General features: G+C 35.6%; 1 protein-coding gene across 2 annotated transcripts in view; it reads right to left on the reverse strand.

Annotated features, from left to right (window-relative positions):
- SYN2 (synapsin II) overlaps positions 1–18,833 on the reverse strand; it is a 167,918-nt gene that overhangs the window by 15,463 nt on the left and 133,622 nt on the right. For both annotated transcript variants that reach the window (XM_035337567.1, XM_035337566.1), the window contains 2 exons: positions 18,559–18,661; positions 6,670–6,819 (listed from right to left, as the gene is read on the reverse strand). In XM_035337567.1, coding sequence (XP_035193458.1) covers positions 6,670–6,819; positions 18,559–18,661 — 253 coding nt within the window. The remainder of the gene's footprint in view (positions 1–6,669; positions 6,820–18,558; positions 18,662–18,833) is intronic.

The raw sequence follows: 18,833 nt of genomic DNA on the forward strand, positions 1-18,833 counted from the left end.
TATTTTATTTGTACATAATTCTGTTGATGTTAGCATATCCTAAGTCCTAAATCTTTAATATACGCCCCTTAGTATGTTTTCTCTTATTATCTAAATGTCACCAGAGCCTTTGAAAAAAGGCATTGTAAAGGCACACTTGTTTAGTTGTGGCACACTATTTCGAAACAAACTAGGAAAGGTAAGCACTTACTAGTGTTTTGTTTTAATTATTTTCACTTAATTGATATATTCCCAGCTAACCACCAAAAACATTTTTGTATACATCACTGGCAAATATACAGCAAGCTATTTACCTGTTCCTGCTCTTCAGAGACAAGACTAAATAAGCAAAGAACTGAGCAAAATATACTTACCTCCTTAGTAATTACTCCATCTACTGGTACGGGGTCCTAATAGCCATTTTAAAATAGGTTATCTTAAATTTTAGAACCAATTTTTTAGTAAAATCTCAACATCTGTATGTTGTGTTCCACCACTTTTTAACTGTTGTCAATATTAAAAATATTAGGACTTATTCCTGCATGAACTTTGTTTTTAATATTACACTACATGAATATCAAGTTCAAATGCTTAAAATAAATCAAACTTTGTGTAATGAAATAGTGACTGCTTTAAATACCTCATCCAGGACTCTTAAAAACATCCGTAATCCAGCAGGTAAGTCTGAATCTCCACTTGTGTTGTGATCTCTATCACTTCTATGAAGAACGTAGGATCTGCCTCAAATAGCTGTCTAATTGAATGATGCACAAAATATCCTTGGTGTAGTAAAATACATGCTACCATTATATACTTGTGATAATTAAACTTGAATGGTGTAAATTTAACTGGAGTGAAGTGTACCTCCACTGTGCCTTTTACCAGGAAGGGCTGAGCTCAAGCTCCACTATATTTCTATTATCTTCTGCTTTTCTTAATTCCATACATTTAGGATCTAAAATGTTAACAACTGTTTTTCTTGTATTTTCACGAAGATAAAATAACTAAAAGGTTTTAAAAAATCTTTGATTAAAATAAACTCATTCCAAATATACACAGCTAAGTATTGTGTGTACTTATATATAATACACTTCTATATATGTATACATTAAAAAAGCACATTAAAATATATTCCATATTAAAAATAATGAAATTAAATGGTGTAAATACTTTATAATAGAGTTATGAGAAATGGCTGAAAAGGGAGCATTTTATATTGGCAAAATATATATCCAATTTCTGGTTTAAGGTGATATACTTTCTGTAATACGATGCACTAAGTTGTAGTACTAAATAAGACACCGCCCTAAAAATCAGTTATTAGAAAGAGGCCACAAGATGTCGCTGGGATTCAAAGAACCAAAACTCACTGCTGTGAAACAGATGCTAGCTCTGGAGTGAACATACAATTCAAAAATAACTTGTAAAAATCAGTTTAACATGCCGGTTTTAGGAATGGCTTTTGACTTAACCATTGAACTGTAGTTTTAGTGTTCTATGGTGTATATATGCACTAGCAATATTTTTCATTGTCTCTGGTAAGTCTTGATGAAAATATCTTAAATTTTCTGGTGATATAGCCAACTTGCTGCTGCCTGATTAATTTTTCTTTAAGTCACAACAGTAAGTCAACAAACGTTTTAACATAAAAAGTAATGTGTTTACTAGGGTCTGTGATTTAAAAGGGCTTCTAGATGCACATAGCAAGAAGTAAAGAATTAGTAACATTTCCTTTGTAGTCACTGGTGTCTGTCAAAGAGCATACAAACTTTCTGAGGTTAACAACAGAATATACTTATTGAATGCTAATGCAGACTACAGAAGATGTTCAATTAACCCCTACATAGATATACTGCTTGCTTATTGACTGTTTATACATATTGCTTTGTTTATACAGCGTAATATGATTAAGAATTTGGAAAAGTAAACAATTAGAGAGGCATACAGTAAAATCTGTATGTACAGTAAAAGTCCAGACATTTTCTGTGGTCTCTATGCTGCCTTGCCCTGTGCAGAGAGAAAGTCAGGCTAATCTCTTAGGTATATTAAGGATCCGGGTTTCCATAAGATACTACTTCACAAATCTGCATACATCTGTTTTATGGTTATATGATGCCAGAGTTGCCATTTATCCCCTATTTAAAAGTCCTCCTAAGAGAAAGAAATATAGTACATATGGTAGTACATATGGTTTTAGGGGTCATCAGAAAATGTAGCACCCTCCTTAATGCAAGCTATTCATAAATTACACCTCCTGTCTGTTAGTATGGATTTAATCACACCAGGAAGGGGTTTGTTTTGCAGTAGTATTCTCATATACTAATACTCAAACTCATGTTTACCTTCTTTCATAGAAAAAGATGTAGTGTGATCTCTTATCATTTATTTGTTAGGCAGTCTTTCCTTCAAAAAGCAGAGAAGAAAAATATGTGCCTCCAAATAAGTGCCAAGGAACTGTGACAGAAGGAAAATCCTTGGTGGTGGTGCTAGTCAGTGGTATGAATACGGCCTGGCTAATGGGAGTAGGTTTAGTATTAGGCAGCTGAAAGATGGCACAAAGCTGTAGCAAACCTACAATCATGGCCCTGTTCCTCTTCCAGAAATTAGATCAACTATGAGACTATAAAGCAGAACGTCATTTAGAAATGAGGCCCACGCCTGGACCCTAGCAGAGAAGTTTACTTCAACTAACAAGCAGATTAATGTTGCCTTCCAGATTTGCAAAAGAGAACGTTAAGAAAGATGCCAGGTTCTGCTGTTCTAGTCTCAAAACTATTAAAGTACCATCCTCTTTGCTTCTGCATTATATATTGCTCTGTAACTGGTGTGCTACTCCTTCCTTTAAGTGGCCCAGAACCAAGATATAGTTGGAAATGCTATGCTCTTTGTCATGTTGTGTGGTTATGGATTTTGTGCCTCTGGTGTGTGCATTTCTTCCTTCCATTAAGGATACAAAATTCCTTGATCTTTTGTGGATAATGCAACACGGTCTCAACAGAGCTGTACTGAGAAAAAGACTTTCTAATGTGATTTTCCTTAGACTCAACTGCTAACATTACTGTAGTCATTTGCATTTTATGGTAATGTTCTTGCATGATGTAATATTCTACACAGAATTTACTCCATCACAACTAGTATCATGACTTGATAGGCAGCTTTGAATATGTTTTACTATTACTGTTTTATATACAAATGCTGCCAAAGAAACAAGTTTAAAACACCCTCTACTGAACAACCACCTGTAGTTTTGCAAATTCAGACAGCAGAATTTTAATTGGTGATCTTTCCTACCAACAGATGGAGACAAGTGATTCCACTACCTAGAACACTTCACTGGGTAGTTTAATGTACTGGTTGTTTTAAGGAAGGCTCCTCAGCCAACTTGTCAAAAGTGTTAAAAGAGGCTACAAAAGGAAGACATTTAGATTTCATTTATTGCCCACAAGTAGAGCACCTGGATTTTGGTCTGTCATGGAAAAACATCCATAAATGTCATATTCCTAGCTAGCGTTCTATTATATATTTTCATTGTGGTTGTCTGTAAAACAAGCTTCCATGTTTTTGAAATAAATAGAAATAAGTTAATTTTTGAAAGAGTTTTTGACTATATACAATTACATCAGACAGACATAACTGCCCAGGGATTCTTGCTTTTCTTTGTAGTGGGAAGACTCCCAAAGTAATTGATAAGAGCAAAACTGGCAAGCTTTGAATCTTGTAATTACTTTCTTTTTGTAATACTTTCTATCCCAGTATGGTTCGATCATGCTGTCAAAGTTATGTAGTAGCCTGGGACCTCAAAAGCGGGACACACAGTTTGGTGGCAGCAGCCAGAATCAGGGGGGTGAGAAAGAACAGCAAATTAAAGCTTTTCTCACTCACAGATTAATTCTCTGCCTTTCAACATCCTAGTGTAACTTGTTATAGAGCCTGCCCAAGTGTTCATAAATAAACAAATGGGTAAATAAGTAATATACAAAATTTTGAAAATCTGTATAACTGATATTTCAGGTCAAGAATCACAGGACCTATGCCAGTGAGATTTCAACATAAGCAACACAGTTATCTGAGGGCCTTACCTTTGGAATTTGCTCCTTCTGGCACTCTGACAGAGAGAACTCTGTTGGCCTTCAGAACATATTACGAGGCCAATCATTTCCATCAAGATTTGGCTGCATAGCTCTAAACAAAGACTTGTTTTCCTAATCATTGATTTGTTTTCTGATGGATTACAAGTTAACTGGAACAGCAGTGACCATTGTGGGCATTTATAAATTGAAGCATTCTTTTACGCAGGATGCCCTCAATGCCACAGTAGTGGATACATTATAAATATTTTTTTTTAAATGCCATGCAGATAATAAGAGAATTCAAAATGCGGCTCGTCTATAGCTATACCACTGGCTGCAAACTGTTCATTAAACTCTGATATTTGTATTACTTTGGTCTCTAAGACCACACATACATATGCATGTACTTTATTTGGGATAAATTACTGGCTTTCCATTTTATATGACCTGCAGAAATATGCAATATCTCCCCCTACCCCTGCCAATGAACAGGCTGTATTTTTCAAGAATAGAAAATAATGTCTCAGATTAGAAAAGAAGAAAACTGTTCAAATATGCAAGGGACAGCCTGTTTTAACAGACTAATTTTATTCTTAGGAAAACAAACTAGTTAAAAACGAGTGTTGTGTGAGGAGATATCTGTTTTAAATACTATAGATCATTCATAATCATCCTTTAAATCTGGGAAGATTAATGGGTATTTTCAAATGGCATCTTCTGTAGAACTTCTCACTTTTGTCTGTACTAAGCCGGTGGATAATATGACAAAGCAAATTTTAAGGAACCAGAGTCTGATCAACAAATATTGCAAATATTCTGAAGAGATATTTCTGATTTTGATTAACTGCAACTCATAATTAAAGGGTATGATAAAGAAAATTAATGTTGAATAACATCCTGTTGCTATTAGCAAAGTCAGAATTCTTCAGTAACCTAAAGTAAGTAAGCAGAAATATAACAGAAATTCAGCAGCTAGCCAGCAAATATTATCTTTTGATTCATTCAAAGATTTTTGGCCTAAGAGGGAAGAACAAAAAACAAAAAAACAAAAACTGTTCATGGACAGGATAAGTGACAGCAATGACTGAAACTTTCTAAAAATGTTGCTTGCCCTATTTTCATTCTAGACGTTGTCTTACATAGGCAGTATTCTTTAGAAATAAATAAAAACTCTATTTACACACAACAAATAACCAGTTTCTTTAGAAGATACCAATAAGTACAAACATGTCTCCATCCTTGTCTTCTTTGAAATCCAGGGAAGTATGCCTATCCAGACCTTAGGTTATTTCTTTTTTCTCTCCAGAATGTGAAATCTTAAACACTAAATCACTGGGAATCTGTCTATTAATGCTACAAATTTTGTTTTATGCTGAGTGGTATGCTCCAGGCATCTCTGCATTTGACACTTTCCTTCATTTTAGTATATGGCTAAATGCCTTATCCTAAAAGAAATGGTATTTTGGCATTAGGTGACTTATTTTTCTCGTCCATGTCCCTTTTCTTCAGTGCTCTTTACAATAGACTTGAGTCATGTTGAATGGAAACTTCTCCATTGTATGTGGTTCTGTGGTTGAAACAATTTTGTGCTTAGTTTTGAGTGGCTGTAATAAAAATAGAAACCACAGCACTTTTTTATGTGGGATGATGTATTTTTATAACTTAAAACATGATGATATATTTGAAGAACATATTAGTCATTCTACCTCGAGAACTAGTCTGTCTGAGGTATGCCACAAAATTGTTTTCAAGTTGTTTACCTGGTGTGGAGCCTACTAGGAATAAAAATAGATTCTTGATTTAGGCTTGGTAATTCCTGTATTACTGTTTGGCTTACTCTGCTGTTTCACTGATCACCATGGAGCTGCATTGGTATAGAGCAGCAGTACAGTCCTTAATAGTTTATTGTCAGAATGTAGTGTCATGGTTTATTCCTTCAGTATGTTAAAAGAAGTACATGAAAATTGTAGCTAATAATGCTGCTCTTGACCAGACCCGCTGTCTAGGCCTATGAACCAATACAACAAGCAGGTTAGCATTTATATACCCCTTTTACACTCTTAGAGCCTTGTACAAGTAAACAACAGTTACTTCATAAGTTACCTGAAGGATCAATAAAAGAGATTTTGTATTTTGTAAGCATGGAAATTGACACACAAAGATGATTTCCAAAGTCTGAAATACAACCAACTTGTAGCTAAAGGTGAGCATATAATCATGAAGTAGTCACTTCTCACAAATGCATAAGAACTATTGTTTTAGCATTCTTACCGACATCCTCAGGGATGTCATGATCTGTCATGATATTTTAACCTCCATGGTATTTTATTCAGCTGTAGCTGAAAGGAAACAATACAAAACCTGGTAGTTCACTGAAACCAGAGCTATCAGTTTACTAGTAGAAGCATATCAACAAAACAAAATATTACCTGCACTACACAAATATGCCTAGAGATAATCTCATTTAAATATGACAGACCAATTAAATATGTTGATAAGCTCTTGAATCCTTGTAGTTGAGGGTATGTCTGTGTAGTTGGCCAGCTAAATCCTTACAGGAAAATGTTAAATGTAAAATTATAGAACAAGATGCTCTATTTTAAAAACAAAGGTTTCCTACCTGAGGCTGCTGAGTGGCAGTGGGTCTCTGAGGAGATGGTATAGGAGTTTTGGACAACATTTGGTTCATTTTGCTTACGACTAGTTCAGTTATATGTTGCCTATCTTCAGTCTGATGCTCACCAATCAGAGGCATTGCACAGTCCATTACCTGTAAAATAAAACAATACATCAGTGTAAACTTTATTTCACATCTGTGTAGACTGCCCGGTCTTTTATTTTTTTAAAAAACAAAGGCAAATAAGATCTGTAGACGTGATACAAGATATCAGGAATAAATAAATGGATAAAAAAGCCCAAGTGGAGGATATGGGTTAGAGGAGCAAGAGAACAGCAGTTTTTCAATGTCATCTCTTTCCAGTGTTCTAACAGTATACAGGTTCAGCGTGATACTTGGGCACATGCTCTTTGGGGAACATGATTCCTGTGGGAAGCACATAGATATAGCAGATAAAGAATGTGAGTTTTTTTTAGGCTATATTGTTGACTGCTGAAAACTTTTCTGTACTGAAAATACTTTTCTGCACTGCTGTCTAAGCTACATTTCTGAATATTTTTTTTTTTTCTTGTACGTGTTTTTGTGGCTCATACCATGATCATCTGCTGAATTCGAACATGGAAATGCCAAATAAAACTTCAAACTTCAAATAAAGCTTCTCAGCTATTTGAAAAGCCAAACAAACAAACAAACAAACATAATGAAAGCAGAATATCAAACAGACAAATAAAAAAGTGTTTATTTCCATTCTACATGTGACTGGTTAATATATTTCAGCAATTATTTCATTATGCTATTTGGGTGGATAAAACTGATATTGAATTCAGTTAACTTCAGTGGATTCTGAGTATTTCTTATTTCTATAGAATTATTTGTGATTTCCACCGTGTACCTATTTTTGGCGTATCTATGTTTTCCCTGAAAGAGAAAATAAATATAAGGATAAGTTAATGACCCCAACTAGTAATCACAATGGCACTGTCCATTCTTATTTCAACAATAACAAAGGATTTAATTCTCTTTTGAGAAGCTGCAACCCTTTTTTTCAGTTTGTGTCGAGGCTATTCAGAAAAAGGTGACAGCATGTCACCTGCAGCCCTGCATTCTTGTGTTTCCAATAGCTACGGATCACGAGTGATTCAGGCCTACAGTACAAGCAACAGTATTAGTAACTAATAAAAAGGCACAAAGCAGTTAGACTACATTAGCAGTAATATACTCTATAGATGCCATTATGTCTGATCCAGTTAGATTGTACAAACTGAGTTGTTGCCATCTAATTTTCAGTCTGTGAAAAGCTGTCCGCCTGAAAAATCTTGGACAAGATGTCTCACTAGTGTAGGCAAATCTCGCAGTAAATGCAATGGTAAGCTGTGCTGGTAAGAGAGATGCTGGATGAAGAAGGAAAGAATCCTGATGGGTTTCAATGCAAAAGAATCAGTGACTTTTACAGGAGTGCTTTAGAGCTTCCAGAAGTGCACTTTCCTGTGTATCTTTGGCTTCTGTGGTTCCTTCTCTACTGCAGGTACATGGAAGAAGATTGAAAAGGTTCAACAGAGTCAAAAGAGTGCTGGAGGACTTTTTCTGCCACAGGCAATTGCAGATGCTTAGGGTCAGAGAAACATCTTAAACTTCCCTCATTCTCATCCAACCTCTAGCAAAAGGACTAAAAAGGAAACAAGGCTCTGCTGAAGGGAGGCAGGGCTGTTCTGGCTGGGGTTGCTGACTCCCATCTCTTCAGGTAGGCACTCTGCTGTAGGTTGTTGCATGGAACTTTTTGTTTGTTTGTTTGTTTGTTTGCTAGTTATTCAGCTTGTAGTTGAAGGGAAGATATAGAAATTTTATAATAAGACCAGATTGTGAAAATATTTAAAGTGGAAGAACGTTGTTATCTGTAGGGGTAACACAACAATCGGACTGAAGAGCATAAAGCTAGTGCATCTGCTTTGCATGGGGTGGAAGGGATATAGTAGGACAACAAAACTCTTCTTAGGCCATCAGCCTTCACTGCACACTATCTCCTTTATAGACAAGAGCAAGTTCTACCTTCCTTCTTTATGTATTCAAATACATCTAGGAATTAGTCACTCAAATGGGGTATCTGAATTGGCATTCAGATTTAAAAGAATGTGTAGGTTCATTCTAACACTGGACTGTAATATTTCTTGCACTATAGTTGAAAATAAGCTGCACTGTAAAGAATGTTATCTAAGCTTGAGGATTTTCAAAATAAGTTCTAAAGAAATTCTCACTGAGACTGAAAAAGACTACCTTGTTCTAATAATGGGGTTAGCCTGAAGTCCAAAAGCATTTGCATTATTCTTCTGTTTGTTCATTTATAAGAGACACTAACATTGCACACTAGCAAGCAGTATGTTTGCAACACATTTTCTGGGATTTTCAGATTTAGATGTCTCCTCTAAGCTTCCTCACAGCAAAGAGACTTTAAAATAAACCTACTGTAAACAAATAAATAATAATTGAGATCCAGAGCAAATGTTTCCTAAGAATTGAATGAATGTACGAAGAAGCAACAGTTATCCCTCTTTCACAAGTGTGGAAAGAAAACCTCATCTTGTTCAATATCCACCTACATGAAAAAAAATGTATTTGGAATGACTGTGAAATGAGTTGCCTAAAACAAGATCCTGCTAAAGGATCAGGCAGGATTAAGATCCAGAGGACTGAGCTTTGACTCTGAATTTCTATTTCTAAATACTGCTATGACTGCAAGTTCACATATAACGTTCTTTAGGAGATACTGCTATGTTGTGTACCACAACATGTAAGAAAAATTTAGTTCTATGGCTAAGGATAAAAGAAGCTTTGAGGTGTTGCTCTAAACACCACAACCACTTCAGTAAATGTATAAACCCATCTCAGCTCTGTTTGAATGTTTTAAAAATAAGATAACTTCTATACTTCTGAGATTTGAATGGCTTAATGCCAGTCGTAAAATAACTCGTCTGCTTGAATGGAACACAGTTTTATACCAAAAAAAAAAAAAAAAAAAAAAGGTTATTAGGCAGAATTGCTTTAAACTTTGCATTAATCTAGCAAAGGAATATAAGTTTTGAGTCTGAAGAGATTAAATATTGGACTGGAAAATAACTGTACACATTCTAAATTAAAATAGAATAGATGTCAGGTTATTGCTCGACTTTTACCTATGACAGATATACGATTTAACAGAAGAATATTAAGTTAAGAGTTATCATTGTTAGACTGCTAGCTTGTGACAGCTGCCAGAAGCAGGGTAGGGTAAATCAGTGTAATTTGTCACCTCATGTATCTAAAAACACAAGTGCAAAATTAGGACACCTCTAAACAGAGGTAACGCACATCAGAGTTCCAGCAATGACATTTTAATGGAATTTAGACACCCTTTATAGTGCTTTTGTGTCCTAGGCAGAAGCATGGCAGTTTTAGTAAATGCCATGGAACTTAGAACCACAACTTAAACCACCTGAGTACTCACGATCTGTGGAGCTTTCAGACTCAATGGCAATGGTCCAGGCTGTTCAATTAGTGAAAGTGCCCTGCTGGGCTTGACAGAATGGTTGGTTGACATGCATCAACTTGGCCAGCACTGGCTCATAGTCCTGGCATTCAGTAATGCTTAGCTGACTTGGATTTGATATTGAAGGACTTAATATTTGCAAATGTTCTGGCAGATCTTTTCTCAGATCCAGAGGAGCCTCTGTTGAATGCCCTCAGATATATTTTAAACAAAATCTTCCACTTCTTGAAGATAGTATTTTCAAGCATAGCTATCATGTTCTCATATTGAAGCAGATTCAAATATGCATGACATAGAAAACAGCCATTTGTCACTTGGACAGGTTTTGATGTTGTTAAAAACCCTCTTGCTGGCTGCCACAATGGAACGAATATTGCTGGTCAAAGGTATGCTGAACCTAACACTGAACACGTATTGAGCCAGATGTCGAGTATTCAGAGATGATAAGCTAAGATCTGTTCTGGTGCTTTGCTGAAGTACAAAGATGGTAAACAAAGTGGTGAAAAGAGAAAGTAATGCATCGGATTATCAAGAAAACTGCTGATCCCAAAGTGAATTCACAGAATCAACAAGGTTGGAAAAGCCCTCCAAGATCATCTGGTCCAAGCATCACCCTACTACCGCTGTCACCCACTAAACCATGTCCCTAAGCACCACGTCCAACCTTTCCATAAATACCCCCAGGGACGGTGACTCCACCACCTCCCTTGGCAACCCGTTCCAATGCCTGACTGCTCTTTCTGAGAAGAAATGTCTCCTCATTTCCAACCTAAACCTCCCTTGGCACAACTTGAGGCCATTCCCTCTAGTCCTATCACTAGTTACCTGCGAGAAGAGGCCGACCCCCAGCTCCCCACACCTTCCTTTCAGGTAGATATAGAGAGCAGTAAGGTCTCCCCGAGCCTCCTCTTCTCCAAACCAAACACCCCCAGTTCCCTCAGCTGCTCCCCACAGGACTTGTGTCCCAGGCCCTTCACCAGCTTCGTAGCCCTTCTCTGGACACATTCCAGGGCCTCGATGTCCTTCTTGTAGTGAGGGGCCCAAAGCTGAACACAGCACTCAAGGTGCGGCCTCACCAGAGCAGACTACATGTTGCTAAACAGCTAAGTAAAATTACCAAGTCTTAAAAGTGGTTCAATTGCATGACACTGTTCAGTTTAACAACTTGAATTGCTGAGAGGGAATGGCTAGAGTGCCCAAAACATACCATTTTTACCCAGTATTGCATGTGGCTGCTAAGAGGCTTAGCTTCCTTCTCTATGTTGCTGCTGCTGTGGTTCTCAAGGGCAGAAGGTAACGTAAGTAAACGAGCACTTCCAATATTCTTGGTGAAGTAGATAAAATCAAGGTGAATTTTCATAGGTATTCAAATTATGGTCACTTCATTCATAAAGCTTTTGTCATTAATTTATATGCATTTCAGTAAACAATTCTATAGGATGAATTTCTCTTATCACCCATATGCTGAAATGCATTTAATACATCTTTATGTTAGCCTAGAAGAGACTGAGTGTATATATTAGCAGTAATAGAAAATACAGCAGCATGATTAAGTAAAGTCTTTATAGGGTTGGGGTTTGTTGTATATATATATATTGTAGTTTTTCTTTATGACAATGCAGTCTATTTTCCTTCCCAGTAAAACAGCTATGACAATGATCAAAAATCACTAATGTTTTATATAAATGTATCTTAAGAATTAAAAATATTTTGGGTAACACTAAAAAAGGTTTTAAAACTTGTGAATGACTAACAGGAATGCCATGATGGCATTGCCCCCACTTTTGAGGGCTTTAAAAAGTTTAAACACACACAAAGCATCCTGTTTATAAACAGTCTATTTACAGCATGTACTAATTTTAAAATATAATTTATACAGTTACCCAGGTCTGTTTTCAGTACCTAGTTTAACTATTTAAAATATTGGAGTTTCCCACTAAGTAGATTCATAGAAGAAAGTCATCTGTCATTTATAAAGTCAAATGTGTTACTTTTGTAGATGGCAGTAAAAACATTGGCAACTACAAATTATGGTCACTTAATTCATATTGCTTTTGTCTTTAATTTATATGCATTTCAATAACCAATTCCATAGGATGAACTTCTCTTAGCACCCACAAAACACACACTGAAATGCATTTAATACATCTTTATGTTAACCTAGAAGAGCCCAAGTGTATATATTAGCAGTAATAACAAAACTACAGAAGCTTGATTTTTCAACAAAATACTTTTATAAAACACCGACCTTTCAGTGATATGATCCTTCAGTACATTAGGCTGTGCCCTTTATTGCTAGTGTGGATAAGGCAAGTATTTGAGATTTGGGCTGCCAGACTGAGACTGGCAAGAAAGAGAAGAGAAATGCTGTTTAACTCTGATGACCACCAAAGGAAACGGGAGCCATTGTAATTATAAGACATCAGTAATTGCAAAGGGATCACCTTGTTTGAAGGAGAAACTACACTAATTGTCATTGTTCAGGCATTCTTCTCCATTACATAATATGTTTTACCACCAAAGGATTATGAAAGATCTCTTACCTAGAGCTTTTGGAAGACCTAGCTCAAATGGTGCTGGGAAAGACAGAGCTGTGGAGATTAAAGGAGGGGGAAAGTTAAAGAATTCTGTGTGACACAGTGAGAGAAAAAAGTGTCAGGATGTTAAAATACAAGAGGGAATGGACAGAAAGCTTACAAGTCAGAAATGCCCAAGGATTCTGACAAATTAATGATACAAGAACTTTGTATGGAAAAAAAAAAAAAAAAAAAAAAAGGGAATTTCAGGAGAAGTTATGATGATCTGTAATTAATCTGAGTTTCATTGCAAATCAGAGGAATTTTGGAGGTTCATGCTTGAGAGTGTGAGGCCTGGGGAAAAACAAACAACAACAACAAAAACAACAACCAACCAAAAAACCACATACTTTGTTCTTTACTTGGTCTTTACTTTTGGTGAATAAGAAAAGCTAGATTGTATTATTGCTATGTTATGAATGTGTTATTCTTCTGTATTGTTTTTGTAGGACCTGGACGTAAGCAATTGTGGTGAACATTTTGACTGTAAAGACAGAAGCTGATACAGATTTTAATTGAAGAGTTCTAAGTACGAGGAAAGTAATTGACATTAAGGAAAAGCAATAGTTCGAGGATGTCATTTAAGATTGAGTGGGATGTAAGAAAAGATGGTGCGATTTCTGAGAAGTAAGGGAGTGACTGGATATGAAGTAATCATGGGGCTTTCCCAGAGGTCTTTAGAGCAGACGCAGGAAAGATTTGTAATTGGAAATGTAACCACACCTGAGCAGTTGGCAGGGATAGTATAGGAGGAAATCAGTGGTGACTGCTAGGAAAATTTTACAGTTCCTCTTGCAGTGGGTGAATAACAACATTTGCAGAAAAAAAGTACGAACAACTGGGAAAGTAAATCAAACATCCCTAGATGAAGGACTCAAAGCCTGAAGACCAACTTCTATGGTTGCGTTTCAGTCTGGAATGAAAAGAAACCCAGAATATACCTCTCTAGTAGTTTGAAAAGTTGTAGCACCTTCAGAAATGGTGTCTATTACAGTAAGACCTAAATAAATAAATAAATATATTCTGTTTCTTAATTCCTTATATTGTCTTACAATTACTGAAAATATTGCCTAGGAAATCCAAATGGTTTCCATCTTGCTACATCATAAATTACTTGGAAACTAACTTAATAGAGCTTAGGTTAAAAATAAGCAAGCAGAAATAAGACACCTGCAGTAGCCACCCACCCATTCAATTCTGAGCAAAATTTGGTAACTGCCTGTGAGGCCGCCTCAAAGGATTCTGTTACATTTCTTCTCTTTTACTGCATCCATCATCATGATGTGAGCTTTTTGTTTTGTTTCCCAGAGGTTTGGTTTTCCAAGAATGAATCATGAGAGATATTATTCAGTGCAGTCAGAAACATGAAATGCTCAAGTATGTGTTCCTTCTGGTATAAAAACTACAGAAGTATTAATATAAAAAGTGAAAGATTAAAAGTCTTTCTCCCATTTAAGATGTTAAACTTTAATGCACCTTACTTTGATGCTGTATTAACAAGAATTGGTAAGGCAGTTACAACAGTGTATGTTGAAATGATGTGTTCATAAAATCCTTATTTCCACAGTTTGTCTCTGGTGTGATGATGCTTGGCAGCCGAGTAGTCAAAGCGAAGTGAAAAGAAGAGAAACTATATGAATAGCTAAGCTTGTTAGACACAGCCATGACTTGAACTTCCTCCTGAGCAACCTGGCAATCCTTCCTTTTAGCTAAGTGATTCTTTAATTAATTTCTCTCTTGTAGGGTTTTGGATATGGTTCTTTGGAGGACAAAAGTAAAAGGCAAAACAAAACAAAACAAAACAAACAAAACAAACAAACAAAAAACCACAACCAAATCCCACAGGCTTCCTTTAAAGAAGGAATTTCTTCTTGGGAACACCTTTTGGTTCTTTTAAAAGGCAAACATCTAGTTCTTTTAAAATGCGAAGTTACTTCTTACAGCCCTCATCTAAGAAAATTGTAGAGAACTTCTGGCTTCTCAGAAAAACAGGGGCTGTAGTATGTTTGAATGATATTATGACTTCAATATTTCATTCTTCCCGTCTTCTGAAAAATTGGTCTGGATTTTTACCCCGGGGATGCATATAGTATCCCTCAACTGCATAACAAGATTGCACAAATGGACATCCTTCAAAATTCCCGTAGAGTAGCATTTACAGCCGTGTGGAAAGATGAATGGCACACTGAAAATGTATCTTTTTTGTAATTATTGGGGAAAAAAATAGTAGTATTGGCCTGAGCTCTTTCAAATGACTAGAAACCTCTAGGGTGGCTTAAAAAGTACAAAGATACCAATGTACAAAGTAGCACCAGACAACAGACCCAAATCTATAAAATACACCCCAACAGCTAAAAATGTGAGAAGGTGTACTTACAATGCAATTTATTCTTATTTTTTATTACATGGAGAACTGCCTGGTCAAAAGGAACATGCACATCTCACGAGGGAGGCATCTACAAGAAGCTCACAGTAATTTGGATCTGTGTATTTTTCTATTTCCTAACAACATTTATGTATGTAGAAATTAAATGTATGGAACTGCATTTCAATGTCTCTAAATAGATTTTATATATATATATATATATATATAATATATATATTATTTTATTTTTAGCTCTCTAATCCTTCCACATTGTTCCTTACCAGCAAGCACACTTTCTACAACTTGAACGGCCATGAAGCTTTAGAATAACTTATGTAAAAATTCTCATTATTTTAACCAAATATATATGGAAGAGAAACTATAGGAGAAACTAAAATAGAAAAAAAAAAAAAGAAAAAAAAAGTTAACCATCTTGAAGAGGTGAGGAATGATGACTGGATCTAACATTAAGAACCAATACATTCTTACCTGCAATGTAAGCATATTGTACTAGATCATAGATTAAAAAATCGCTTTCGTATACTGTTTTTTAAGAAGTACAGCTAGAATATTAGATTCATGAGACACAGTGTCGTTCTGATTCTGTCATATCAGCCACTGGTACAATTTGTTTCTCCATGTTTTGGGGGAATGAAAGAAAACAGAATGTTAAAACAAGGAATGACAAAATGTCCATCACACAGCAGCTGAATGGCAACATTACCAAAATAATAAAATTATTGATACAGGACTTGAAAGTAAATGAAAATAAGAAGTTAATTAATAGCTTTCCAGAAATAGACATATAAAGTTCATGTCTTATACTTTGTAACATTAGTTAAGAATGGATTTTTGTACACACACATGGTGTTACATGTAATATTTAAGTAGTGTAGGTATTTTAAAACTATTGTCTTGAATTATGCACGTTCCAAAGCTCTTGCTGAACACCTTTGTCAAAACATAAATATGCATTAAGTACTCATTCCTGTAAAATGCTGTTCTCCCAAATTCATTACAGAGAATCTTTCTGTATTTTCTGTCTAGAATGCTGAACATGTGAAAGACACTTTAGCACTGTTGTACCTTAATTCACGTTCATTCTGAAGCTGGTCAAAACGTATGTTTGCTTTCCTGCTGGTGGCTATGCTGGTTCAAAATGATCATCTCAGCATACATTATTTCATACATTAGGAAGTTTGTATATTTCCTGGCTGATCACATGTCCATAGTGAAAGTGTAAGTAACACAGAAAGCTTTAGTTTTGTAATAGATGTACCAGTCACCAGGAAAACTTGAAAACTTGAGAGCAGGGGTTTCAGTGTGGTACTGCAACTGGGGAGTAAACACAGCATGTACACACCAGCTGTCCTGTTCAGCTACTGGTTCTTGATTGCAGCATGTACGAGCTAGCTTTAATGACACATTTATTTTCCCATGTTGAAAGTACACAAAAGATAGAAATTTTTCCTGTATAGGGACAGACATTTTTCTGCTCTTCATTATATAACAAAATTATAGTGCAATAACTGTTACAATTATAGCACAATAACTGCTGATGTAACCTGTTTTTTTAGTAGCAAATGATCATAGCTATTACAGATATTCTATCGGATGTGAACTTTGCAAAGAATTCTACATTTCAATGGGTTATAGAGATGCAGGAAGAAATAGGAGCAGGGAATAAAAGAGAGCATTTGGAGATACTAAGTAGAGCTGGTTGAAGCCAACCATTTTTCAGATTAGATTTAGCTACAGTCTGTAGGAAATAAGAAAGATTGTTTTTACTGTATGAAACCTCTGGTTCTTACAAGGATATACTTGTTAAATGGTCTCCTAGTCTAGCTTTGTATCTTTTTGCCAGGGATCTTTCAGTATTTAAGTGTTACCCTATGAGGTAGCTAGGATCTTATGTCTTAAAATAATCTATTTATTATTATTATTATTATTATATAGTTAAAGTTGTAGTATAAAAATGTAGTGGCTTAAAACCAGCCAAATCAGTATGAGCTACCCCTAATGTAATGAATTTAGACATAGAGGGAGGTGTCTAAATTGGGATCCTCTGAGACTTTTAGGGGCCATAAGAACTGCAGAGTATCCTACAAAGCTTTGAATGGCATATGGGAGGCTGTCAAAGCCCAAGTACTGGAGAGGATTTTAATTGTAAGCAGAAATAAATACCTTCCCAGTAAGCAGACTATGTCTGAGATACACCTGTGCCTACAGCCAAAGAGTGAAATGGCACACCTGACAAATTTTATGTCCAGGAATTTCCTCTATTTTGTCTCACCAGAAGTCAAAGCAGACTGTTCTCAGAAAGAGGAGAATATATTTTTTCCACTTTTTCAACTCTCAGTCAGGTTTCACTGGGGCAAGCATTACAGATTTAACATGGCCTTTTGGTGGGATGGACTGCAATACAAAGGAGCAAAAGAGGAGGTTTAGTGTGGAATCCTAAATTTTATATTACAGTGAGTTAAGATCCAGTAAGACACAGTAAGTTCTGACTTGGCCAGGCAGGCTAATGATACAGGATTTCTTGAAATCTTCCTCGGTATCTCAGGAGGTAGTGACTAATTATGTTTGATTTGCTGGAGGTTTAATTCTACAAGCTGCTCAGCCTTTTAAAGTGTTATTAATTGATTTGGGAATTCTTAACATTTACAGTAATGAGAAATGACTGTGAAATTACAAAAGTTTAACACTGTGGCCAAACAAAGATTTTTATTTTTGCAGAGCTTTTCTGTTATAAATGGATATGAATAGCTAAAGAAGGACATCCATCTATAACCTCCTTCTGGATCCCAGATTACTGTCATGGTTTAGAAAAAATGTTCTTATTTTTGCTTTAGCTAACAAAAACCTCTAAATTGTGTGATAGGCAAGTGATGGTAGCTTGTTTTATGGGTAGTCAAAGTTTACATTTATCCATAACTTAAAGTAAATAAAAAAAAAAAACTTTTCAAAATGATCCACAGCAACATCTTCTAGTATTGGTAATTCATGAGAAATCAGATCCTAAAAGTAACGTTTAGGCTAGCAAAACAAGTTGTTTACACTTTGTTCTTAATTTCCCTTTCTATGTAAAGATATAATTTTTCCCTTGGGATAATGCTATCTATAAGCCTTCCAGGAAAAACTGCTAAGCCTGCTTAGGAAAGAAATCATATGGGCTAGGAAAATATGACATCTACATTTGGTTTTGTTTTGCAGTTTGTGTACATTTCCTGAAACACTAAAAAACATTACCATATGGTTATATTTTCCAGCAAGTGTTGCCACTAACTTGGACATGTGGCTTTGTATTATGATTTAAACATTGCTCAAAAATGCAGTCTTTCCTGAAACACAAATGCCTATCACAAATGTTCTTTATTTCCATATTTGTAATATATAAAGAATATATTGAAAGGGGTGGGATCGCTTACCTCAAAAATATAATCTTTTCCATCCTTTCCATGTACAGCTTTAACAGCACAGATGTCCAAACCACCAAATATTTCAGAACAGGTGTCAACCCAAAGCTTGTACCTGTTTTATAAAAACAGTTTTTCTGTAAGTATCTCATCATGCTCTTGTTTTACAGGCTTAATCCAGTACTGCACTTTATATAAGGGTTGCTTGAAACTCAGAATTTTCACTATATTGTCAGTTTTACTAAATTTGTTGTTCCCAGAATAGTAGCATAGAGTCTCTGGGTTGA

Source organism: Oxyura jamaicensis, chromosome 12 (genome assembly GCF_011077185.1).
Source record: "Oxyura jamaicensis isolate SHBP4307 breed ruddy duck chromosome 12, BPBGC_Ojam_1.0, whole genome shotgun sequence".
Taxonomy (NCBI): Eukaryota; Metazoa; Chordata; class Aves; order Anseriformes; family Anatidae; genus Oxyura; species Oxyura jamaicensis.